The 26,378-nt window shown below is 37.4% G+C and overlaps 2 protein-coding genes across 2 annotated transcripts; both read right to left on the bottom strand.

The window, feature by feature from the left end:
• Positions 1-1,896: 1,896 nt before the first annotated feature.
• Positions 1,897-17,901, bottom strand: ATP6V0E1 (ATPase H+ transporting V0 subunit e1). The gene is made up of 4 exons (XM_081942298.1): positions 17,556-17,901; positions 13,333-13,380; positions 4,143-4,272; positions 1,897-2,173 (listed from the first exon to the last, which is right to left on the bottom strand). The coding sequence occupies exons 1-3, from the start codon at positions 17,657-17,659 to the stop codon at positions 4,179-4,181; spliced, it is 246 nt and encodes an 81-aa protein (XP_081798424.1). The 5' UTR covers positions 17,660-17,901; the 3' UTR covers positions 1,897-2,173; positions 4,143-4,178.
• An 894-nt stretch (positions 17,902-18,795) lies between these two features.
• RPL26L1 (ribosomal protein L26 like 1) lies at positions 18,796-25,504 on the bottom strand. Its single transcript, XM_081942283.1, has 4 exons — positions 25,373-25,504; positions 23,495-23,667; positions 20,946-21,086; positions 18,796-18,966 (listed from the first exon to the last, which is right to left on the bottom strand). Exons 2-4 carry the CDS (start codon positions 23,660-23,662, stop codon positions 18,838-18,840), a joined length of 438 nt encoding a protein of 145 aa, XP_081798409.1. The 5' UTR covers positions 23,663-23,667; positions 25,373-25,504; the 3' UTR covers positions 18,796-18,837.
• Positions 25,505-26,378: the final 874 nt, after the last annotated feature.

Raw genomic sequence — 26,378 nt, 5'->3', positions numbered from 1 at the left:
GGAAGGAGAGGTAGCAGAGCTTTTAATTGCAAAGGAGTTGCATTGGCCGTTCGTTCCATGGGGTGTGAACCAAAGGGCCCGGTTTTAATCGATCCCAGCTGATTTCCAGGGATCTTTAAATTGTCTCCAGTCTTGCCAGACTCTTGCAGGAGGAGGAGAGCTGCAATCCTGACCACTCTTGTGTGGGGGCCCACTGAGCCCATCATGCAACCTTACTTAATTCAGAATGAATTAGGATGAGGTGTCATCCTAGAAATTGACACTAATCCTTTAAAATAGAGAGATGCGGAAGGATGCATAGTCCTGCTACTTTGCAGGTGTTTGGTGAGGGTCAGGATGATAGTCCCCAGGGCCTGCTTCTTTCTTGTGCAAGTATCTTATCTTCAACTGCACAAATACCGGCTGCAGGATTGAGGGGCTAAAATGTCTAGCCTAGGGGATCTGAACTACTGAAAGCAAATTACTGCTCAGTGGTTGCAAAATTGTTTAATTCTAATTTTTTAAAAATCTACAAATAGATTCCAAGTAGGCATTTTCTTCTCCAAATGATTCTCTAAATCCTATCTAACATGGGATTGAGTCATTTGTATTTGACTAAAGTTGCTACATTCAAATATAAGGAGTCCTCAATTTACAGCCATTTGTTTAGTGAAGGTTTGAAGTTACAACAGCACTGAAAATGTGACAACTGGACCTCACACTTACAACCATTGCAGCATCTCTGCAGTCATGTGATCAAAATCTGGATGCTTGGCAGCTCGCATGCATTTATAATAATTGCAGCATTCCAGGGTCATGTGAGCACAATTTGTGACCTTCCCAGATGACTTCTCAGAAGCAAAGTCAATGGGGGAAGCTGGATTCACTAAACAACTGTTTGGTTCACTTAACAACTGTAGCGACAAAATCATAAAATCGGGCACAATTTACTTGAACAAGCAACTTGCTAGCAATGGAAATTCTGGTCCCAATTGTGGTTGCAAGTCAAGGATTATCTGTTTGTGTAAATAAACCTTTAGAAGTCAAAATACTGGACCAAAATTTTCTTATTAGCTCTAACAATGTTCTTCAATGTAGTTCGTTCATACACGCTAGTGCAAACATTTAGAGGAGGCGGGGGAGGGGAGAGAAGTATGTACATGTATGGATTCAACCTAGGATTTGGATCACGATTGTCTTCAGAAAGCTGAGTTATCCCCTTGCAGTATTTCCAGATAAGCATATGCTTTTCAAAATGTATCCATGGTTACTTACCATTTACACTGAATAATCTTTTGTACCTGACATAATTTATTAATATTTCCCTTCAAATTAGATATACATGGCATTCAGCTCAGACCAATCAACCATCCACTAGTGTTTGCAGTAAATTCTGATCTGACCTGAACAACAATTTTAGCTATTTAATGAATAGAACACTCTCTACAATTTAATTTTGAATATAATAAATTCTGGTAACCTCAACTAATTCTATACATAAATACTGAAATTCCTGACCAAATACATTTATTTGTAACTTAGACATTATTACACCGGACTTTAGGGCAGTTTTACAGGTCTCTGCTGTACTTCTTTACAAATCCAATGTAGGTATTCATATTTTCGTATCTTATGTTATTTAGGCCCTGGAATTAGTTAAATTAAATCTGAGAAAATAAAATTGAGAAGATATTGGACATGAGATCTAGGTTTTCTGAATGTGCATGTATATCTGCAAGAGGAAGTATATCATCAATAAAATTACAAGGAAATAGCCTAGATAAGCGTCACTAAACAGAGAGAGATTTGAATAAAACTAATAGCACTCTAAAAGTCATGAATTCATAAATGTGTGATTCAAAACTTATGTTTCTATATATTAATGCATAAATAACATCCCGAGTCAAGCCAGAAAAGTAAGCAGAATAGAAATTTATTCCAAGTTTTCTTGGTGAGATATAGGGTATTGTCAATAAACCTAGCCATCATAGGAATGATAGAACATTTTGTAACACTTGAAATTCAAGCAAAATTTTTACAGAAATCAGGTACAAAATACCCTTTAGGCACTTCAGGAGTATGAAAAATGTCTGAGTTAAATATTCTTCATAATGGAACAGAGGCATTAAGGTAGACATGGATTGATTCAAAATACAGTAAAGGCATCATTCAATGAAAGGAACTTTATCATAACCTATAAAGAAAGAAAAACAATTTATTTCAGAAGCATTTTAATCCAAAAGTCAAGCAATTATAAGATTCCAGAGGGAGGGACTGATATAAAACTTCAATATTCAAGATACTGCAACAGTTCAAATAAAATTTTACATTAATGTACAGTATCATTTGGGTCTTGAAATACTAGTTTTTGTTTCAATACAATTGCTAGTCCGGCTAATAATGCGGCAATATATGAATATTAATTAACAGTCAGGTGCCAGCTGACTTTTTTTAAAAAAGAAGCTGTCTAAAATGAAAACTGAACCTAGCTTTGACTAATAAGACTGAGACCCTAGTTAATCTTTTGTTGACACTCCCTTATTTCCAAGTCAAAGTTATTTGGCAAGAGCAAATTCACCATAACAAATATGACAAAGATCATTGCTTCATCGTGTAAGATTTCTCTTTGCAAAGCACAGTATGATCCCTGACTTTTATGAACTACTAAAATTTTAAATAGGAAATAAATCTACACCCCCAATCCTGAGTCATCACCCAAATTCATTCCATGTCTGATTTGAAAACACCAAAGCTTTGTCTCAAGGGGGTGGGAGAATAATTAAAAGCATAACATCTCTCCTCAGCTTGTTTCCAACAGAGCAAATAATAGATATTTGAGGAAATCAGTAAAAGGCAAAATAGCTTTCTAAACTAAACTGGTTATAACAGGAACCAGATTCATGGTTTGGTATAATCCTTTCTGTAATCATATTTGTGTGGCAAACTTCACCATTCCACACCCAAAATCATTTCTGCTCAAATGATCAACAATATTACCCAGCTCCCAATTTCCCCATGAAGTACTCCCTAACTTCTAGACCTGAAAAACTTGCTCATATCCCATACAATGCACTTTAGGTACAGGTGATATGGCTGCTTTTCTATTCTGTCTCGTATTTAAAAGGCAAATAAAATGAATACTGTAGTCTTGCTAATAGCAATGAATAAAAGTACTTGTGAATTAATAACATATGGTGGCTTTAGAAAGGGGACTGATTTGCCTGTGGCTTAGAATAATTAGAATACAGCTCAATAAACAACCTAATTAAATTGGGTTGCCTGTTTTTTGAAGTTCTCTTTGATAACTCTGTAAGTATGTAGTAAAGGTCTTCTACGGTATGTCAATATGACATTTAGAATTCAGTTTACACAGATATTGCCAACAATCAAAAAGGACCCATGCTATTAATAGTTTTCAGTAATGTAAAAGAAAATATCCATTATTTTTCATATGAAAAGTAATAATATTAAGGAAGAATCAAAGAAAAATTAAATATGAAAAATTAACCATTACTAAATTCTCTAAGTGGAAATCTATTTTATTGTGGCTATGAAACAGGTACAAAAAAGTTTTAGTTTAGTCCATGAGCTGCACATAAACATCAATCTTAGTTTATATTATACAGTCGCTATGTTCGTATAGCACACTATTTTGGGGTCATCTGTCAACAGATCTAAAGAAAAACTGTTCTATCTGTTGACCAGAATACCAATTCCTCTAGTTAGTTCCATTAGTCCTCTCCTTTACCTTCTATAATTAACCTTTTATCACTGGACGATTCTCCAACCTCTTTTAATCAGTGACCAATTCTATTCCAGTTTCTAAGTCTGATGAACTTTAATCAAAATTAGAAGGAGCCTGAAAAGCTAAGTCTTTTCACTTACATAATAATGTTGTTAGGAAAAACAAGGTTTATGATTATTATTTTTTTCAGCAAAGTGAGTTGGTTTCATCTTATGCAATAACTATCCTAACTCGGCAAGATTATTGCTTTGAGCTCCCAGTTTATGTTCTGTCATCTCAGATATGCTGCACACATACACAAAAGTAATCACAAAACTATATAATAATAACGATGGAACATGGAGAACAATATTCACTCCTTGAACAAAAAGAGATATATAAATATAGTGAAAACCAACAAGAACAAAATGGCATTTACCTAGCTCATATACTGCCATAGGAAAAGACGTAATGGTTAAGGCCACTGTTCCTTCAGATACAGGATTGTGTCACTTTTTAACTGTGGTCCAAAGAGTGGGTTCAATTGAGCCAGAATGGCAATCAGCCAGCTGCAAAATAAGAGCAGATTTATTAAAGAATTGGCTAAAAATTGACAAGGCAGAAATAGAATAAGTCTAGCATCTACACAAATACTAACAGAACTATAATTTCAAAAGAAAAGGTCTATAATAGTCGTAGGATTTACTTAGAAGTCCAGGATATATTTCTTAGAAAATGCCCCTTTTCATTTCAAGGAATAGATAATCCTATCAATTATCCTTTTGTTACTATTTTCTTAAAAGGGATAAAATGTTATATAACTAAAGATGTATCGCATTCAACATCCCAACAACTTTCCCCTACCAAATTTTCAAGTTTTATATTCTGAATTATGTTTTGTAGCCAAATGACTTCATCGCACATGCTTGGAAAAATTGCTGAAGTACAAGGAAAAAGAAAAAAGTCTTCCCTGTTCTGCTTCTGAAAATAGCCAATAAGTATCTCAAGCAGCCACAGAATGCTCAGACAAAAAATACAAAATGAGAACCTCAGAGGAATTTGAAAGGAATGCTACCGAGAGGGACACAGTTGGCAAGAGGACTCTAAACTGCAATATTTTGTTGTAGACCTCTTTAATTTCTTCTAATGAAATACGGTTCTGTTTTAGCATCACAGCAGTTACATATATGACCTGTGTATACCTATTAATCAAATTATAAGTTATCTTGTATTTGTTTTCTAAGTAAATGTGTTCTGCCTTGAGAACATATACATTTATTTTCCTTTATATAGAGACTTTATATGTAGATTTTTTTTCTGAAAATGGAAATAATGAAGCGGGTTTGGGATTGATTACAAAGGTTTGTTTATGGAAAGAAGGAAACTATGATAAGTAATATGAGAGGCTGGAAATGGTAATTACCATATCTATGACTGTTACACAGATGATCAGAATTCGCTTTTTAAGGTATCTTTCCTTTATAGCTTTCTTGCTGAGAATGGGGAAAAAAATGAAATGATTTTGGGAGCGCTCAGTAAATAAATAAATAAATAATAAATTGATTACAAAGGTTTGTTTATGGAAAGAAGGAAACTATGATATGTAAATGAGAAGGTGGAGATGGTAATTACCATGTCTATAATTGCTACAAAGATGATCAGAATTTGCTTTTTAAAATATCTTTCTTTTTTGTTATTCATTTTTTCTTTTATCTTTTTTTACCCTTTCTTTTTCTAGTTTTTCTGTTTCTATAGTTTAAAAAAAATCTTTTCAAGATCTTCTTTTAATATTTTAAGAGAGAATCTGTATATATCTGTATGCCACCTTTCTACTGGTGATTTTTTTGCCTTAGATACAAAAAAAAAAACACAAGAGAAAAATTAATTATTTTTATCATATATCTCTTGCAAAGAAAAAACTTATACTCACATATTTTAATAACGTTATGCAAAATTGCTCTTAAGAACTTTTGAAATTACAGCAGCATATTACAATATACATGACCTTCCTTCTCAAAGCAGTGGTCACATTAGCCAAACAGAAGTCATGGTTAAGACACAAACATTTTTCACAATGGAAAGCACAGAGGAAAATGCAATACATTTGTTTTTGAATCACTCCATTTAACAATTCAGATTTGAAAATGGACTTTAAAATCTCTTTAAACTGTAGAGAATTATTGCTGAACTATTGTTCAGTATACAAAACAGGTTTGTGAACACAAAGGTACATCTAACTGCTATTTCTAGAATGCTTTTGAAGGAGGAGAAACAGCAAAGCAGCTTTGTAATGGGAGCTGCTATAAATGCAGAGAGCTTTGGCAGTCATGGAAAATTCCACACAAACCTGGATGCTTGCACCAGAAAATAAAATACTGATCAGATGGGGGATAAAATAACAGCAACCATAGACAGATACAAAGATCAATTATTTTTAGATTTTGTTAATTAATTTCCCCCTCTAATGTTAATGTTAAACAACTAAACAAAAATGAGTCTAACCTTTAAAACAAAATATAGGACCTTAAGAGACATTAGCATTTTCCTTATTTTACTGCTAGTCAGCAGGGACACCAGGATAGACAGCTACATTATAGATATATTTACCTACATCAAATTGGTAGGACCTCTAGTAGCACAATATTATAGGTGGTCCTTTATAGAAAAAAAAAACCCTCATGTTTTCTTATCTTCTTACCATATAATGTGCAAGTACCACCGTAAATATTTACTTATGGCTGCCTAAGTCAGTATTTCGATCAATTTATATTTTTTTAAAAATTGAGAGGGTCCTTCAGAAGTTGTTGATAAAGACAATGTTTTCTACAGGGTATGGTCTCTGCTCTTAGCAATATTTATTTCCTATCAGTTGCTGTAGTGCAGCATCAAAAAGCTTGGAATGCACTCTATGGTCTATGCTTAGTTCATAAGCAAACACAGGGCTTTAATTCCTATCCATAGTTAATTATAATTCTTCTTTCCAACCAACTGTGGAATGTAATCTTTGAAACTAACAGAGATTCTATGACAAAAATGTAGGAAATGTTTTCCGAAAATTGATTATTTTGAAAATGAAAATGCATTCCTAGCAGCTTACAAAAACAAATGGGATTGCGGGTGGGAGACTGAATAAATGTAAACAGACTCTTTTTGTTGTACTGAATACCGGGACTAGTGTTACTCAAGGCGTTTGGAAAAGCATACTCACAAAAACACAAATATACTGCACAGTACATTATCATGAATTCCCCAATAAAATACCATGACTAATACACAGCTTTCCATGTTATTCAGGGACAAGTTACCCAGTTTCCCAATTACCCTGGATTTCTCACAGCTCTTTTAGGCAAGAGTTCGTTTAATGACTGCAATAACCACTGCGTAGAACAAACAGGCAGAACACTGGCAAAACACATCCGTGAATACCAACTAGCAGACAGAACGTATGACAAAAACTGTTTGATTTCACAACATATGGACAGACTCAACCATAGCTTCAATTGGGAAACTGTGACCATCCTACACCAAGCCAAGTCCAAAAACACTAGGTAATTTCTAGAAGCCTGGCACTCTGACAAATTCCATCAATAGCCACATGGGCATAAAGAATATCTATATACTGTGTAAAAGAGATAATCATTAAGCCACAAAGGGAACAAAAAACCCCAAACACCTTTACACCAGCAATCAGCATCCAGATAAGCATAGATCAACTTCAAGATGAATGTCAGATCAACAATCTAGTAAACAATTAATCAAGGAACTGTTGAAATGAGCCAAGAATAAGCAGCCCAACCAAAGAAACTCTAAAACCATCCTACTAACACTGACAGGGGAGTCACTAGAATAAACAGAGAGTAAACCCCACTCTTTACTAGCACTGAAGATGTTACCTAGTTTGGGTAATAAAATGTCTGCAAGAAAACAAGCAAGCTCCGAGAGCACCAAGGACCCTTCAAGAGTTAGTTTAAATTATTCTGAACATGGAAGATATTATAACTTGAAAAACAGATTTAGTCGCTGGACACAAGAAAAACTGATCCACGCTGCAAATAGAGCAATTCTAGACAATGTCAGTACTGTCTTTTGCAGCTTTCATGTGGGTTCACTTCAGTATATTCCAACAGTCTTTCATTGCCCAAGGCAGGGTATGAAGAAAAGAGGAAGAACTCCTTGTGCCAGTTATGTCGTGTTAAGGCTTTGTTTCCATGAACAATATAAAACAGTTTTAGCAGTTTCAAAAATATGTTGCTGGAATATTATATATAAAATAAAAGCAAGAATTTGTTACCAATATCTGCTTTTTTTGTTTTAATGTAAAATACAGGTCCTAAAGACAAACATCAAAGGGAGATAAAGCTGATTTCTTGATAGCAAGGTAGCTGCTTAACATTTCACTCATCATCTATTGAAATAATTAGTTATAACTGGAACAATAGAAACCTCATTAGTACAGCAATAGTGACATTTGGAGCTGCTGTTTGAATACTGCATTTTTCATTGGAAGCACAAAAATTAGGATTATTAAGTTAAGCAAAGTCATGTATTCGTTATGAACTATAATCAGCATGTAGGAATATTGGGAAAGGGGAAATCTACTACAACCATCTTCTAATGCTATCTGCTAAAACTGAATAACATAATGGAAAACTGGATAAAAGTGAGCTTAACTATGTAGCTGGCAATCTGAAGCAGGAAATGCAGTTAGAAAGACATAAAATTATTGCATGACCATTATATTTCAACTCTTAAGCAGCTCTTCACCCTAAGCTTTATACTTAGACATTGTTTTTACATGTTTTATTAATAATAGAATAACCAAAGATTTAAATTGAGCATCTCATACCTTACTATCACTTGCTAGGGAGAACTTCTATTCACAGTTGTGCTGCAATTCTTCAAATCACACAACTTAAATAAACACATATAGACTGAGATGCTGTTTATGTAAGATGGTTAAGTGTAACATGGCTGTTTAGAAGTATCAGGAAAATTAAAAGAAAGGAATGTGATTTATAAACAGTCAGGGATGATAACTATCCTTTTATTCTCTGAAAGATAAAAATGCTAATTAAAAAGTTCTTGAAGGCATATTACTAAGTTATTATCAAGTGATAGAATTACATACAGGTGAAACTCAAAAAATTAGAATATCGTGCAAAAGTTCATTTATTTCAGTAACACAACTTAAAAGGTGAAACTAATCTATGAGATAGATTCATTACATGCAAAGCAAGATAGTTCAAGCCGTGATTTGTCATAATTGTGATGATTATGGCTTACAGCTCATGAAAACCCCAAATCCACAATCTCAGAAAATTAGAATATTACATGCAATCAATAAAACAAGTATTGTACATAGAACAATATCGGACCTCTGAAAAGTATAAGCATGCGTACGTACTCAGTACTTGGTTTGGGCCCCTTTTGCAGCAATTACTGCCTCAATGCGGCATGGCATGGAAGCTATTAGCCTGTGGCACTGCTGAGGTGTTATGGAAGACCAAGATGCTTCAATAGCGGCCTTCAGCTCTTCTGCATTGTTCGGTCTCATGGCTCTCATCTTTCTCTTGGCAATGTCCCATAAATTCTCTATGGGGTTCAGGTTAGGCGAGTTTGCTGGCCAATCAAGCACAGTAATCCCATGGTCATTGAACCAGGTTTTGGTGCTTTTGGCAGTGAAGCAGGTGCCAAGTCCTGCTGGAAAATGAACTCAGCATCACCATAAAGCTCGTTTACGGAAGAAAGCATGAAGTGCTCCAAAATCTCCTGGTAGACGGCTGTGTTGACCCTGGACTTAATGAAGCACAGTGGACCAACACCAGCAGATGACATGCCTCCCCAAATCAGCACAGACTGTGGAAACTTCACTCTGGACTTCAAGCATCTTGCAGTGTGTGCCTCTCCATTCTTCCTCTATACTCTGAGTCCTTGGTTTCCAAAGGAGATGCAAAAGTTGCTCTCATCAGAAAAGAGGACTTTGGACCACTGAGCAACAGACCAGGTCTGTTTTTCTTTAGCCCAGGTAAAATGCTTCTGACGTTTTTTGTTGTTCAGGAGCGGCTTGACAAGGAATACGACATTTGAAGCCCATGTCCAGGATCCGTCTGTGTGTGGTGGCTCTTGATGCACTGACTCCAGCCTTAGTCCACTCCTTGTGAAAGTCCCCAACACTTTTGAATGGCCTTTTCCTGACAATCCTCTCCAGGCTGCGGTCATCCCTGCTGCTTGTGCATCTTTTTCTTCCACACTTTTCCCTTCCACATAGCTTTCTATTAATGTGCTTTGATACAGCACTTTGGGAACATCCAAATTCTTTTGCAATTACCTTTTGAGGCTTTCCCCCCTTATGGAGGATGTCAATGATGGTTTTCTGCACAACTGTTAGGTCAGCAGTCTTTCCTATGATTGTGATTCCTACTGAACCAGACTGAGAGACCATTTAAAGGCTCAGGAACCCTTTGCAGGTGTTATGTTAATCAGCTGATTAGCTGATTTGAGCCTAGAATATTGCACTTTTTCACAATATTCTAATTTTCTGAGATTGTGGATTTGGGGTTTTCATGAGCTGTAAGCCATAATCATCACAATTATGACAAATCACGGCTTGAACTATCTGGCTTTGCATGTAATGAGTCTATCTCATATATTAGTTTCACCTTTTAAGTTGCATTACTGAAATAAATGAACTTTTGCACGATATTCTAATTTTTCACCTATACAATAACTCCATAGCATTAAAAATTAGGTTTCCAGTCACACAAAGAGTTGTAATCCTGTTCTATACTAGAAGACAGTATTTGGCTTCCTCTATGCCAGTTTTCTCAATGTGGTGGCTTCTAGATCTGGTGTCTGAGAATTTGGGGAGTTGTACTCCAAAACACATCTGGAAGATGTCAGGTTGGGCAAGCATGCTCTCTATTGTGAATGAGCAATCATTACTTTGCAGATACTTCAAGCCAGTGAAGTACTACAGCCTGCCCTGCTTTCATAAACTGTAGAAAACTATCTGAAATTATATTTGTGTAAATGAGCTGTACCCATCATAAATATACCATGTTAAATGATATTTGTTTAATAAAGATACCTCTACTTCAAATGTAACACCTGCTTTCAATTCAGCTTGACTCCAGTGTCTGCATGAGCAAACCTGGGTTAGTAGCAATGAATTATACAGCAGGCACTACTGCTTTCCTCTGAGAAAAATGTTGGTCTCCCCAAGCTAGCCAAGCTTTGCCTTTTTTCTTGGTTTCACGACTTCTATTTCTAAAATTATAAAGTATAAAATTAATGTACAGAACACACTGATGAAATGTAAAAAAGCAGGTGATGTGGTAGAAAAAAGAAGAGCTTTAATCTGAAAAACTTCAGCATGTTTTCCATCAATGTAACTTCTCCTTTTTTTTACTATTAAAGTCTTATTTCTATTTGTTGTTTGTCATTAATAGTTGTTTATAATTGTTTCAAATATTTGTAGTGGTTTGCTGCCTAGTGTCTCATTTGTGAGATGGGCAGCATTTGCAAAATAAACATTTGCTAAATAAATACAATAAATAAATTACTACCTTGGGCAAGTAACTTATGCTGCAGAATCACTATATGATATGGTATTGTTTTGTAGATCTTGAAATTTTTCAATAGATAACACAATTACCATATACCGAAAAATTCTGCTCAAAGCACTGAGTTGATGTAGGCGAAAGGTTCATACATAGTTAAATATAGAAGGTTCCATTCATAGCATTTTGAAGTTTTATTTTAAATAAATACAAACAAGTTGTTGCCTGCCAATATCAATAATAGTATCAGTTGGCTATATCAATAGTCTGAGTCACAATAGACGGCTGCAGAGGGTGGGTAACTAACAAAAATGCCTTGTGATAATACAACACACACACTGTGATATATGTACTTGCATGCAATATTGAAATCAAATTATGAATAGTGACAGGTTTGTGTTTTATCATTTCGCTATCACTGTAGTTTAAAGCAGATGCTTAGGCTCAGTATAATATAAAGGCAACTTTTTGCATTCAAGGACCTACTTGGTTTACCGCTTACTACAGTCAAGTTCAAATAACAGACCTGGCTCCAGATGTTTTTGATGGGTAACTGAATACTCTCACTGACATATTGGACACTGCCATTGTTACAGATACGGTAAGTACAATTTTTGGGGAATTAAATGGGGGTGGGTGGATGGTCATTTCCCCCTCATACATACTGGATTCTACCAGACCAGGAATGCAACAGCCCCTTCGTTCCAGTCTATTGCAATGGATAAGCCACTGGGTAAATTCATTTGCAAGCAAAAAGAGAGGCTGACAATCTCAGGGTTCTCATACTCACTAGCTTAACTAATAGGGAAGAGGGGAAATATCATATGTTAGCTTTGGTGTTCCTACCAAGATAGATGGGTGTAAACTATGCTGAATTCACACATATCTTCTGAAACTTACATTTCCTATCATGTTTCCAAGTCTATTAAATCCGTATTTATTACCAACACAATCTCTCAACACTGTATTGGCTGTACACAAAATATTTTAAATATTATCTGATAGATTGGTAGCCAAGAACTTAGGATATTATAACTTCTTCTTTTGCTAATAGGCTTGCCTAAAAGAAAAAAAATCTATAAAAATGGCTAATATTACTATAGGTGTATGTTGTGTGAATATGTGTATGCATGTATGTATGTAGGTAGGTAGGTAAGTAGATTGGTAGGTAGGTAGATCCGGAAATCTCTTGAGTACTTCAAAAATGGTGGCCGATGATCCTTCATACGTTAATCTACAATTGTTAAGAGTGAATGATAAGGAATACAGGGACTTTCTTTCAATGCAATATTAAAACAGAGAAATCATGATGCAGAGCATTTTTAAAAGTCATTGGGGTCATAGCTTCATATTTATGAGTCTTTGGGTTTGTTGAACCATAAATAAGTACAACGTGTGTATAAAAAACAAGTTATGTAGGACTTCTATCTCCTAGGCTACTTCAAGCTACAGCAAGTTAAATCTTGTTGAGGAATAAACACGACTCATAGTTTATAAAGGCAAGATGAAGGCCAATGCTTAGAAAAACTTGCTATACACAATAATATTTCAGGTTATTTGCTTGTTTTTACTCTTTTCATTATCACAGTATTCAGGAATATCACTTCTGCAACTATTCAGAGAATTTAAAGAATAGCAGAAGATATAGCTTATTAAAATGCACAGATTGTTGCAAAGTATTTAACACCATAGAACAAAAAAGCACTTAGCCTTCATTCCTACTACATAATCTAGATATAGAATCCTACTAAAATAGTTAAACTTAACAAATAAAGATATGTAGAAATAATACTAAAGTAGGTAATATTAAAAAATGAACAAGTTGCATTAATAAGTATATATTTGCCATCAATGTTATGCTGCCTTTTTTATAACTAAAACACTGAATGACAAAAAATACATGTCTCAACATGTACAGATCAATACTTAATGTCATATACACATTTTCTTGCATTATCCACTACGATGCAAGTCTTCCCATTCCACAATCAAAACACTAAACTCAAAATATGGTATGTTGTAGTTAAAGCATAGATTTTATCACATATAGAATAAAACATTAATACTTACAATAGGTAGCAGCACACAGCAGTAATCACCAGCATTGTATTAATAACACTGTGGAAAGAAGAAAGATGGCTAATAAAATAGAAGTCGTGTTTACAAACTGGCATTAGAAAAAAAAAAGGGAAAAAGATATTTCTCTAATCTTATTACACACAAGTGAGATACTGATATAATCATTAAATAATTTTCCAAAGTGTTCCTAAATGTTAAAATATGTAGGGTACTGTAGATTACATTAGGTTATTTCAGGATAAATCAATACCATAATCATAGCTCAGAGTAAACAAGGCCATGTTTATGGTAAATTTACAGTAAGTGAATCGTTAGGATTCAGCCAACTTCTATGAAATGTACAATGAAAGTTTGGAATTCGAGAGTCTTTCCAAACTCTCTAATTCAGATCACTGGGAAAGAATGGGAAACCTGTTCCAACAGTACCGTAGTTTTCATTCTGCTGTGAGGAACTTTTAGATCCACAACTCAATCTTTCAGCCATTACCATGTTTTCAAAGAATGAAATGCCACCATTCCAAATTTGGGATTTGCTTCTCTTCTGCCTCTCCTCATTCTCATTAAAAAAAAAAACTACCTTGCATATATGCCTACCTGCCATGAGAGGCCAAAGGCATCCATATCGTATGGCTGATAAATTCTCAGCAACTATAGCAGGTATATTTATCAGAGTTAGCTGCCTAACCTTCCCAACTAGAGCAAAATAAGTTATCCAAAATAATAAAATATTGTCCATTCATATAAGCCGAAGAATTTATACATTTTTAAAACATGAAATCTTCAGACATTATCATATATAATCCAGTGATTACAGATGTCTTTGAGTCACCATTGATTCCTGACAACTTGCAGTTTTATAATATTTCAAAAGTGCTTTGTCACTGTCTGAGAGTGTCTAGGCCAAGGTCACGCAGCTGGTTTTGTGATTAAGGTGGGACTAAAACTTATGGTCTCCCAGTTTTATCCATTGCACCAAAATGGATTTGGCTGTTGTTCCAGTAGTTTTCCTGAAACAGATTTTTTTTTACAAAAAAATCAATACTCCAATTACATTAAAAAGGACTGCTTGCAAAGCCTTATGAATAAGAGTTTGTTTAGAATAGAGGGCATCAAAATATGTCCTGAGAATTTTTAGTCATTCTTTTCCAAGACTGATGAAGCTTATGCAAATATTATTCAACATCTGGCACTTGGAGATAAAAATATTTTTCTAAATAGAAATTGCAAAGTCAGTATTTTCATTATAGGCCAGTAATTATTTATGCAATTTTAACGGAAAGCTATTCTTGCCATAGAGATCAGGACCAACCTAATTATCTCCTTGTTATTTGTGGGGTTTATAAGAGATTGAGTACCCTATATGAAAGGTGCCATGGCAATGGTAAGAACAACGTTTTCAGGAAAAGTTTCAGTTCAAATTATACTTCCTACGAGGGAATAAAAATGATATTTTTTTTGCTGATTTCCATAAGTAAAAGACCGGGGAACCACTAGTATGGCTAGGTAAGCTTGCTTTCCTTTAAAAAAAATTCATCTTAATATTTCTGCCAAGCATCTAAACCAGTGATGGCTAACCTTTTTTGGCTTGCGTGCCAAAAGCAGGGGGAGTGCATGGGGGTCGTGTGTGGGCGTGCCATACCCATAATGCTATGCGTGTGACCCCAGCATGCATGCACGTGTGCTCTCCCCCCCTGCTTTTGGCACGCTTTTTTCACCCTCCCCAGGCTCCAGAGCCTTTCTAGGAGCCTGGGGAGGGCAAAAACAGCCTTCCCCCCTCCACCTCCGGAGGCTTCAGGAGCTTCCCTGAAGCCTCCGGAGGGCGTTGTTCAAAAGAAGGCCGAAGTTAGCTGGTGCGCTGGAGCTGACAGGGCAACGCCTCGTCTGCCCTAACAAATGGTTCTGCGTGCCACCTGTGGCACGTGTGCCATAGGTTCGCCATCATGGATCTAAACAATCATTCTCACATTGAATTAGGTTACAGTTAGAACAGATGACAGTTGATTCAGCTACAGAATTCAAATTCTATTCAAGACAAAAAGAAAATACTGTACACTGAAATAATTATTTTAATCCGTTAACTATGATTATTGTTTTCTAGTGAATTTTATGAAGGCCTGTGCATTGATAGAAAAGTAGTTATGACCATTTTGGAAGCTTATATATTTTCTGTGCCAAAAAGGAAATCCTATAAAGAACTGTTACAGGAAATGGGTATGTCTAGTTTAATGAAAGAAAGAACTAGAGATGACATGATAGCAGTGTTCCGATATCTCAGGGGTTGCCACAAAGAAGAGGGAGTCAACCTATTCTCCAAAGTACCTGAAGGCAGGACAAGAAGCAATGGATGGAAACTAACCAAGAAAGAAGCAACCTAGAACTAAGGAGAAATTTCCTGACAGTTAAATCAATTAATCAGTGGAATGACTTGTCTCCAGAAGTTGTGAATGCTCCAACACTGGAATTTTTAAAGAAGAAACTGAATAATTATTTTTCTGAAATGGTATATGATTTCCTGCCTGAGTAGGGGATTGGACTAGAAGACCTCCAAGGTCCCTTCCAACTTTGTTATTCTGTTATACTTTGGATTATTTTCTTAAATTCATTGTGTTATCTATTATTAATAAAATATAGTCACAGATTGAACCGATATGTTTATTAAAAGTGATCAGTCACAATATACCTATCTATGATATGACAGTCATGTGGCAATTTAGCATACAAAGACTTCTGTTCTACAAATTCAAGGAAATAAAACCCACTTAAGAACAATGTAATTAAATCCAATGCAACACATGAAGTGCAAGACTTTACGCCACAGACCAGCTAAGATATTCCTTGGAGAAGGCAAATCAGGGCATTTACTCATCCCTTCCTCAAACATCAATTGGAGAAGTAGATTGGGTGGCCTTCAGGAACTGCAACTGTGTTAAGAAGTATACAACTCTATATTGGTTCATCTACAGTACATTTCTCAACTGAAGTTACTGCAAAAGCTCCAAGTAATTTTGGGCCAGAATGCCTCAGAACCTGTTTCTTCTTTGACAACTGCCAAGGAGTTCTTGCTCCAAATGTTATCTTCTTTTTAAGTCTACACGTAGAATAGTGGTGTCTTCTTATCCAAAGCAGCCTAATTTTGAACCTACCTTTCTCAGAAGCCTGCCTTCTAGTGGCAAAAAATAGCTTCCTAATTTGCACATTAATTTTATTTTGCTCTACTGCAAATGGTGCTCTTTTTTTTCTGCTTTAATTGTAGGGAGCAGCAATCTCTTACCTTCAAGATCCTTTGAACTACAACCTCTCCTGATACTACTACTACTACTACTACTACTACTACTACTACTAACACCACCATCAACCACCTCCTGGGCAAGGATTATGACAATTGAAGTTCAAATCATCTACGCAGCACTCAGTTTTCCCTTTTTTTGTTGTTGTTCCATTCCTTCCATCCATCTCCACTTAGCAATTTTTTAAAACAAAAAGCGCTTTGTAGATTTAAAATAAATGAAAAGCGATAATCACGTTTTGACTTAATGCTGTCAAAGGAAAACGAAGAATTCAGAACAACGATAAAAGGGAAGTTACCTACAATGCCATTCATATTCAACGATTAGCCTTACAGAAGTAGGCTATAGAAATGACAGAACTAACCGGAACATTTGTCTCATGCCCCTTGGAGTAAGAACAGGAACTTAAAATTAAAGAGCAGCCTGAAAAAATAATAAACCATCACAAGATGCTGACAGTCTTGTGGTGGTTTATGATTTGCCCCTTTCTCTGCCCCTTTCAGCCAGCCTCGCAGAAGCCCATGTTCCGAGGAAGGGCCTCGTCACGTACAGGATTCCTTCCCCTACCCCAAAGTCCAAGTGGTCCGCCGAGAGAGCGGGGTACCCTCGGGGTAGTGGTGGTGGTTATCGTGATTAAGAGGCAACCCACAAACACCCACCCCGGGACCTGCTGACAACATTGGGGGGAAACGGCGGGGGGGGGGGAGGGGAGAGAGAAGGAAAGGCAGCTGCGTTGCGGTGATTCTCCAAGCAAGAGGAAGCCCCGGTCGTTTCTTGCCCCCCGGGACGGCACCGGAACCGTAACAAGCGTTCTCCGGGCAGGCAAACCAGGCCAAAGCGGGGGAAGGGAAGCCGGGGTCTTCTTCTCTTCGCCCTCCTTCTCCGCGGCGCGCCCTGACGTCCTCCTTTCCCCCCCCGGCCACTTACCCCCGGTTAGGGCCCTTGGGGACCAACCACGGCAAAACTCCGCCGATCAACCCCCAGAAAACGCTCATGACGATGATGGGCACCAGTAGGCCGCCGTACGCCATCGCTGCCTCCTTTCACCGACTCTGGCTCTAAAACCAGCGCTACGGCCGATCGACACCCCGTTTTCGATAGCCACGCCTGCCTCGGCTTCCTGGCCAATCGGAGGTGCCGTAGGACGGGCCTGCGGAAGGCATCTTTTCGCGCCTCCTTGGTGGGGGGCGAGGGTCTTTCTGGTTGGGAGCTTTTCTAGTAGTCTATTATATATTCTGTTTGTTGCGTAGTGACCTTCTTAGGCCAAACGCAGGACGGTCTTTCCTTCAACTGCCCCGGTGGCTTGCAACTCGCCACCTAGCTTTGTGGTTCCTCTTACTGTCACAGCTCCCTCCCCCCACGTGATCATGGCTGTATCGTTTGTGGCTGCTAACTACTCTATCTTAACGTTTGACGTTTCATCGCGAAATACACTTGCTAATTAAGATTTCTTTCCCTCCCTCATGCCAGAGTTGAAAAACTGCTTTTGCTTTAAAGGCTATTTCCCACGTTCCTTTCCCGCTTAAGACAGGAACTGCAGCAAAATGGGCAGAAAATGAAACACGGAAATGAGGTTCGCCTGAGCATCTGAGTGGTAGAGATTCGTAATGCACAGTAATATCCACAAGTCTGTGATCTACAAATCTAAGGTAATAGGTACAGATGAAGGATGGGCAATGCTGAACAGAGGGGAGATGTTTCAAATTCAATTGTTAAAGCAGAACATCTGGATATGAGACTTTGGCCCTTAACCAACAAGGAATGCAGGTCTGTATTCAACTTGTAACTAGGATTTTGCCAATGAAAATAATCAGTCACCATTATGTTCTCTGCTCACATATTATAAAGGATGCTGTAGATTTCTCCTTGTAGAAGCACTATCCCTACTAGATTTTCAATATTGTTAATTATTTATTTATGAACTAAGGATGTTAGCATAGTAGCTCTCTTAATTTCTTAGCTTAATTTAAATGATTTGAAAAATAACACTGGAAGTTAATGTCTAATAACATTGTTTTCACTTTCAAGCATGAATTCCCTCCTACAAATTTTCTGCATCCATGTATTATCTTTTCGTAAAAGGAAAAACTTTTTCTCCCTAATTTGCAATTTTTTTTGTTATTATGCTAAAGTTATAAAAGCTATAAATAAGAACACTGATACAATATAATTTACTGAATTTTTAATGGATCTGACAAAAAAGTCCATTTTATTCTTGCATCTTCTCAATTGTTTCTTCCTTGTATTTTCCTTTCTCTTTTCCAACCTGGCGAGATTTTGCTTTGCGTTCCAAAATCTTTTTACGATCCTTGTCCAGCTTTAATCTTGTGATCACCACCTATAGAATCAAAGCAAATAATTTATATTTTCCTTACATATTTCAAGTATGAATGATTCACTACATAAGTTATTTATAGAATAAATAACTGGTTCATATTTATAGATTTCTTGCTCATTTTAAAAAATGTTGCATTAGCTTGTCTTGGAGGTAGTTTGTAACCCCCCCCTCCTCCCCCAGCTTAACAACACTAACTAGCACCAGAATTGCCACTGTTAATCAAAACAGTTGTTAGGTAAAACATCACTAAACTGCTTAGCAATAGCAGTTCTGGTTACCCCAATTGCAGTCATTAAGCAAAAACTTCTCTTCCATCCTGCTGTTCCCTCAACTTCCCCCATCCTCTGCCCTTTTGGCCACCCTGCATTCTACTGCCTATGCTGACTTTTACTGTCTTCTTTCTCCTACTGAGGTGGCACGATAGGTATTTGGTAGTGTATTTTGTTAAGGCACTTGATAGTCTTTCGTGATACCTGCCTTTCTCCCCTTTTGATTGCCCTGCCTTTTGCTGCCACCACCTATCATGCCACCCATACCAATCTATACCATCTTCTCCCAATGCCAAGATAGCACATCCGGCCAAGCTTTTAAGAACTGAAAATAATGCACTTGATGGGAACAATGAAAATAATGAATTCAAACAAAGTCGCATAAAAGACCCAAACACAATATTCCCTTTGGAGAATCTTATGCGTGTTATAGTCTGGAACTACGGTAACAAATTTTTCAATTATGAATTTCTAGAGGAATATAGGAAATGATTATTTTCAACCTCTGAGGTCCATATAAGAGATTTATTCCAAATCTTTATTATAAAGTATGATTCCAAGAACGTAAAAAATAAAAAAGCAAAATTACACATACCATGTAAACTGACAATTCACTTAAACAAGTCATAACTATTTTAAACAATGGTAACATTTTTAGAATATAGCAGTTCTTAAAATGTTAGGCTTGCACAGATCCTGGAATACTGCAGTAAGAAATTTACGATTTACTCTTGTTATTTTATCATAAAACATCAAAAATAATGATATTCTTTGGAAGCCTATTGTTACTCTCTCAGTTATTTGAATCATATATTCAGTTTCATATCATGGGATTCAAATCAGATGGCATTATTTTATAGAGATCCAGAAAAATTTAGGAATTACAATGATTTGGTTAAAAATGTGTCAGTGCATTGGTGGCACTATAATTTCTATAAACAGAAATAAATTAACAAAAATGTATTCTTGCTGCCTTTTCTCATCTACACAAACATTATGTAGACAGATTAGTCAATTTCTTCTTGTAGTAGAAATTATGTTTGAATTCAGTCTCATCTTATCTTATTCTTACTAACTACATTTTCTAGGAATAATACTTGCTAATAAAGTAAGTCAACAAAACACATCAGCATGTCATTCAAAACACATTCAACATAAAGAGAAACCTGGAGATATAAAATGTAATCATCACCCCACCCCACCCTTTAGAGGAAATCTCAAATTTCTGGTGACTTCACAGGCATGTCTTGGCAGCAGTACAGGACTGATTTTGTCACTGCCTTCTTTTGGAATGTTTTTTTTTAACTTCTAGGTCTAACACCCCTGGACTTTCCTTAAGGTCCACCATCCAAGTACTACCCAGGACTTACTTGAGGACTAGTTAATTTCAGAACTTAGTATGTACAGTCATAAATCCCAAGTAGAATAACTGTTTGACTAATACTAAAAAAATAGTTTCAGAGAAATTAACTATTTTTCTACACCAACTTTGTGAAAGATGGATGCCCTAATGCCCACACATGAACTTCAAAAATTCAGAATTGCTAGGCAGCAAACCCTTGATGAAAATAGAGGGGAAGACTAATTTATCCTGTATCATGGTTTATTATGCTTTTGTACAACTATTTCAATGCATTTTTGAAATTAGTAATAATTGACATTATATAATTATAAAATATGTGTGTAAATAATCATCTGACTAAAACTCACCTTACTAGGATGAATGCCCACGTGTACAGTTGTGCCATTAGCTTTCTCACGTTGTACACGCTCAATGTAGATAACATACTTCTTTCTATATACCTGGACTACCTTGCCAATCTGCTGTCCTTTATAATGGCCCCGAACAACCTAGAAATAAAGATATCTGTTATTCTTTAATAAATTACATTTTAATATATTACTTAAAATGTTAATAATTTTAGTAGCAGGAAGTGCAAGAATGATTTGTAAATGATCCTAGTGTTCTAACATGATTTCATACACTCGTAATATAGTAACCACACTAGTTGTAGTGAACCCCTGCAGACTTGAAGGCAATAGTGTATGCTTTAGATCACGGGTGTCAAACTCATGGTGTCACGTTGCTGTCATGTGACGTTTTCCCCCTTCATGGAGCCGGGGGTGAGCATGGCCTGTATGTGATATACAGTGGGGCAAAAAAGTATTTAGTCAGCCACCAATTGTGCAAGTTCTCCCACTTAAAAAGATGAGAGGCCTGTAATTGGCATCATAGGTAGACCTCAACTATGAGAGACAAAATGAGAAAACAAATTCAGATAATCACATTGGCTGATTTGGAAAGAATTTATTTGCAAATTATGGTGGAAAATAAGTATTTGGTCACCTACAAACAAGCAAGATTTCTGGCTCTCACAGACCTGCACCTTCTTCTTTAAGAGGCTCCTCTGTCCTGCACTCATTACCTGTATCAATGGCACCTGTTTGAACTTGTTATCAGTATAAAAGACACTTGTCCACAACCTCAAACAGTCACACTCCAAACTCCACTATGGTGAAGACCAAAGAGCTGTCGAAGGACACCAGAAACAAAATTGTAGACCTGCACCAGGCTGGGAAGACTAAATCTGCAATAGGCAAGCAGCTTGGTGTGAACAAATCAACTGTGGGAGCAATAATTAGAAAATGGAAGACATACAAGACCACTGATAATCTCCCTCCACCTGGGGCTCCATGCAAGATCTCACCCCGTGGGGTCAAAATGATCACAAGAACAGTGAACAAAAATCCCAGGACCACACGCGGGGACCTAGTGAATGACCTGCAGAGAGCTGGGACCAACGTAACAAAGGCTACCATCAATAACACACTACGCCGCCAGGGACTCAGATCCTGCAGTGCCAGACGTGTCCCCCTGCTTAAGCCAGTACATGTCCGGGCCCATCTGAAGTTTGCTAGAGAGCATTTGGATGATCCAGAACAGGATTGGGAGAAAGTCATATGGTCAGATGAAACCAAAATAGAACTGTTTGGTAGAAACACAACTCATCGTGTTTGGAGGAGAGAGAATGCTGAGTTGCATCCAAAGAACACCATACCTACTGTGAAGCATGGGGGTGGCAACATCATGCTTTGGGGCTGTTTCTCTGCAAAGGGACCAGGACAACTGATCCGTGTACAGGACAGAATGAATGGGGCCATGTAAGATTTTGAGTGCAAACCTCCTTCCATCAGCAAGGGCATTGAAGGTGAAACGTGGCTGGGTCTTTCAACATGACAATGATCCCGAACATACCGCCAGGGCAATGAAGGAATGGCTTCGTAAGAAGCATTTCAAGGGCCTGGAGTGGTCTAGCCAGTCTCCAGATCTCAACCCCATAGAAAACCTTTGGAGGGAGTTGAAAGTCCGTGTTGCCCAGAGACAGCCCCAAAACATCACTGCTCTAGAGGAGATCTGCATGGAGGAATGGGCCAACATACCAGCAACAGTGTGTGCCAACCTTATGAAGACTTACAGGAAACGTTTGACCTCTGTCATTGCCAACAAAGGATATATAACTAAGTATTGAGATGAACTTTTGATATTGACCAAATACTTATTTTCCACCATAATTTGCAAATAAATTCTTTCCAAATCAGCCAATGTGATTGTCTGGATTTGTTTTCTCATTTTGTCTCTCATAGTTGAGGTCTACCTATGATGCCAATTACAGGCCTCTCTCATCTTTTTGAGTGGGAGAACTTGCACAATTGGTGGCTGACTAAATACTTTTTTGCCCCGCTGTATGTAGCCTGTATTGGGCTGCCAGTTTGACACCCCTGCTTTAGATGGAACTAATGTTATCACCTGTTTACTATTCCTTAAAGCAGCTGTGACTGAGAGAAATTGTGAAAGCTGGGAATGGAGTGGAAGAAAGAGCAGGTATAAATAATAACGATACAAGGGTTGAGTCCATTGGCAGTCTTAACATAAATAGCAAGTTAACCTCAAGCAACAAAAAACCTGGGAAGGTAGGTTTTTAACTCAGAGACTCTGCTTTAATGAGCTCACTATAAATGAATGTATAATGCTTTATCTGCTGCTGTATCTGCCCTACGGAACATTCAGATAGCCCAAATCACCTTAGCCTTCCAGAAGGCTGTTAAAACTTGTGTCTTCCACAAGTAGTATGGCAGCTCAATTTATGTGATTTATGGACCTGTTATGTAGTGCTTAGTTATTTTCCCCCTTGTATCGTACTATTTGAATTGCTTATGGATTTCATTATTATTCATAGAAGAAATTGAGTTTTACATACTTGAACATCATCATCCTTTCGGATGGGCATAGAGCGAACATTGTACTTCTGCCTCAATTCTTTGGACAGGGGTGAAGACATGATCTTCCTCCGAACATGAGATGGAGCATTGAAGTGCCGTTTGCGATTCTTGCTGCGATCCGAAGTCACAAATGGATTGAACTTCATTTTGACTGGAGAAAACACACATCAAGAAATTAAACATTCACTAAGAAATATATTAAGATTGCAACTTTCAGTTTGCTTCCAGGTGCAAGTCAAGGTGCTGGTTATCACTATTAAAGACCTTCATGGTTTAAGACCATCTTCTCCCAGTTGTTTCTTCCAATCCAATTTGGTCCAGCAGGCTGGACATGTTACAGGCCATATCTACCAAAGAATGTCAGCTGGAGTGAACCAGGACAAGTGCCTTCTTGCCCTATGAACATTTTCCCGTCAGAAATTAAGATGACTCCAATCATTTTGGCTTTTCATATGACCACAAAGACTTGGTTGTGTGCCTAGGCCACAAATGTGTTAAAAGTCTGTTTCTTGGCTGTATTAACATCCATGGCAATAGTTCTAATTGGTGACCATATATATTTATTTTCTTTTGTTACAACATATTTTGTTTCTATATTTTAGGATGTATGCAGTCCAGAGTCACTTGTTGAGATGGAAGGCTATAAAAATCAAGTAAATAAACAAATGGTAACACCAACTGGACTTTGGGCAGATATAATTGTAGTATTTTTAAGACAAGAGTATATTATTGTCAGAATATGTAGGTAACATCACTTGTATCTATGGGAACTTGAAGCTACTTTTGCATCTGGGACATCAGTGTGGGGACATGACAACTGAATGCCAGTTTATAAAACATATGCAAACTATTTCTTTCCTGCTCTAACAATGTCCTACAATATGCTCTCTATATAGGTCTGAGGTTTATGAATCTTCAGTGTAGTATTTCTAATTATCAACATGACCAGCAAAATCATGAAATACCTTATTGTCTTTGGTAAATATTATTCTACCTACAATAATTAACCTTCCTATGTATATTTGCCATTATGTCTCTTAAAAGTAAAAAGTTCAGATGGTGATCTGAAAACAATGAATGTAACTTACAAAAAATCCTAAACAGAAGTATTCATAGGTTCCATTATGTTCACAATACCTTACTTCTTTGCAACTTTATATAAGATGTTAAACACTGAAATATTGCAGGAGTCTTAACGATCTTCAAATAAATAATTTTAAACACTTTCATTGGAGCGACTAGCAGACACATTTTGAAAGGAGCTCATTTCCCAATATCAACCCAGGGGCAGTGGGGCCATAAGTATCGAAATGAAAAACAGCAAGGCACCTCAGAACGATTTGAAGCTACTGTTCTAAGCTCTCGTCTTGTTGAGGCTGAACAACAAAGTCCACACTGAATAGAACAGAATAAAACTTTGTCACCTTAAATGCATACTAATCAGCATACATTAAAATGAAACTTCGTCGCATCCAGCTCTCAAAATATAATCATTACGAATATGCCCACGACACAAGAAACACCAGTGTCTAGTTCCAATGTATACATATACACTGCGAAAATGTACAGTCATTCAAATAAGACCCTAGCAGCAGATTGACGACAACGTGCCCTAGCAACCTCCATCAGGGGACAGATTTTACCGGACCCATCAGGCTCCCAAAGGAGGGAAAGATCGGCGGAAAGAAGGGCCGCCGCAGAAATGCCGTTCTGAAGTTTCTACTGCTTAAAATACAGGAGCGGCAACAAAAGACTATCCGTTTTGTGCATTTCCCCACAAATCACAACAGATAATCTACCGCCAACGAACGGATGACAACGGATTACAAAAACCCATCCCTCCATCTAATCTTTACCTCCAGCTCGGTAGGCTATGGCCGCCCGGAAAGAGCTTGCTCCTACTTCCGCCGGATCTAGTGAGGTTTCTCGAGGTCTCGCGAGAATTGCTTCACCTCTGAGAAGGTTTTGAGTAGAAAGATGTGTGGTTCGGCGCCACCTGGCGTCCAATGCGATGTAATAGCAGGTGGTGCGAAGCGTCTAAATTCCTGTATTGTCAATGCTTTCCCCCCCCCCGCCACGTTCTCTATTCAGACTCATATTCCATTCACACGTTCGTACTTTCTCTTTCCATTCGCAAAATCCGCATCCTATTTATCAGTTCATTCAACGGTCACTCATTCCATTCTTCCGTCGCCCATTTCTTGCGACTGTCCCTTCTGCTCAGCGTCCCCCTTATTTAGGACTCAGGAAAAGTTCTTATGGGAAGGTGTACGCGCGCGGTGGCGGCGGTGGGGTTGGTGACGAAATGGAAAAGGCTGCAAAAGGTAAAGCAACGTTTCTTTCTCTTTCACAAATATGAACGATCCCTCTCAAATTGCGAGGCATTTTTAAGAGATCGAGTTTCAATTGGATCGTATTCACTATGCGCATTTTCCAGTTTGGGAGAGAGAAAAGTTTGAGCTGGATCCAAGGACCCGAGTCCCTTTGGGGAGAGGGGGCGGTATAAAAATCGAAATAAAGGTAAAGGTAAATTGTGGAAAGTTATCACCCAGCCCTCTCCCAGAAAAATGAAATATCCTAGGAAATATTGAAAAGGCAGAATATTACATTTCCCTGGATGTGAAAAGGAAGAAACAAGTTTTAAAGAGAGAATAGCTCCCTGTAGTTTCCTGCCCATCCCCCTTTGTCAATGGGCCATTAAGAAGGCCAAGCCAGTCCCTTTGCATAATAAAGAGTTCTGCCCTTCAGCTCCAGGGGGATGGGATTAAGGCATGATAATATTGGCCCTTTACCCAACTCCCCACATGGCATCTGAGAACTCAACCAAACCTGGATTCAAAACGCAGCCTAGAGAGTTGCCCC

This window comes from Natrix helvetica (assembly GCF_964273705.1).
Source record: "Natrix helvetica genome assembly, chromosome: 1".
NCBI classification, from domain to species: domain Eukaryota; kingdom Metazoa; phylum Chordata; class Lepidosauria; order Squamata; family Natricidae; genus Natrix; species Natrix helvetica.
This window is presented reverse-complemented; position numbering and strand designations above follow the sequence as displayed.

What these genes read in the sequence shown, in the direction of transcription:
- ATP6V0E1 (XM_081942298.1), bottom strand. Translation starts at nt 17,659, where the DNA reads ATGGCGTACGGCGGCCTACTGGTGCCCATCATCGTCATGAGCGTTTTC. An exon ending in CCCAAGGGCCCTAACCGGGG is followed by an intron (nt 13,381 to 17,555) that starts GTAAGTGGCCGG and finishes TTCTTTCCACAG; the next exon opens with TGTTATTAATACAATGCTGG. An exon ending in GCTGTGTGCTGCTACCTATT is followed by an intron (nt 4,273 to 13,332) that starts GTAAGTATTAAT and finishes CTTATTTTGCAG; the next exon opens with CTGGCTGATTGCCATTCTGG.
- RPL26L1 (XM_081942283.1), bottom strand. Translation starts at nt 23,662, where the DNA reads ATGAAGTTCAATCCATTTGTGACTTCGGATCGCAGCAAGAATCGCAAA. An exon ending in GAAAGGATGATGATGTTCAA is followed by an intron (nt 21,087 to 23,494) that starts GTATGTAAAACT and finishes CTTTATTTCTAG; the next exon opens with GTTGTTCGGGGCCATTATAA. An exon ending in TGGGCATTCATCCTAGTAAG is followed by an intron (nt 18,967 to 20,945) that starts GTGAGTTTTAGT and finishes TTGATTCTATAG; the next exon opens with GTGGTGATCACAAGATTAAA.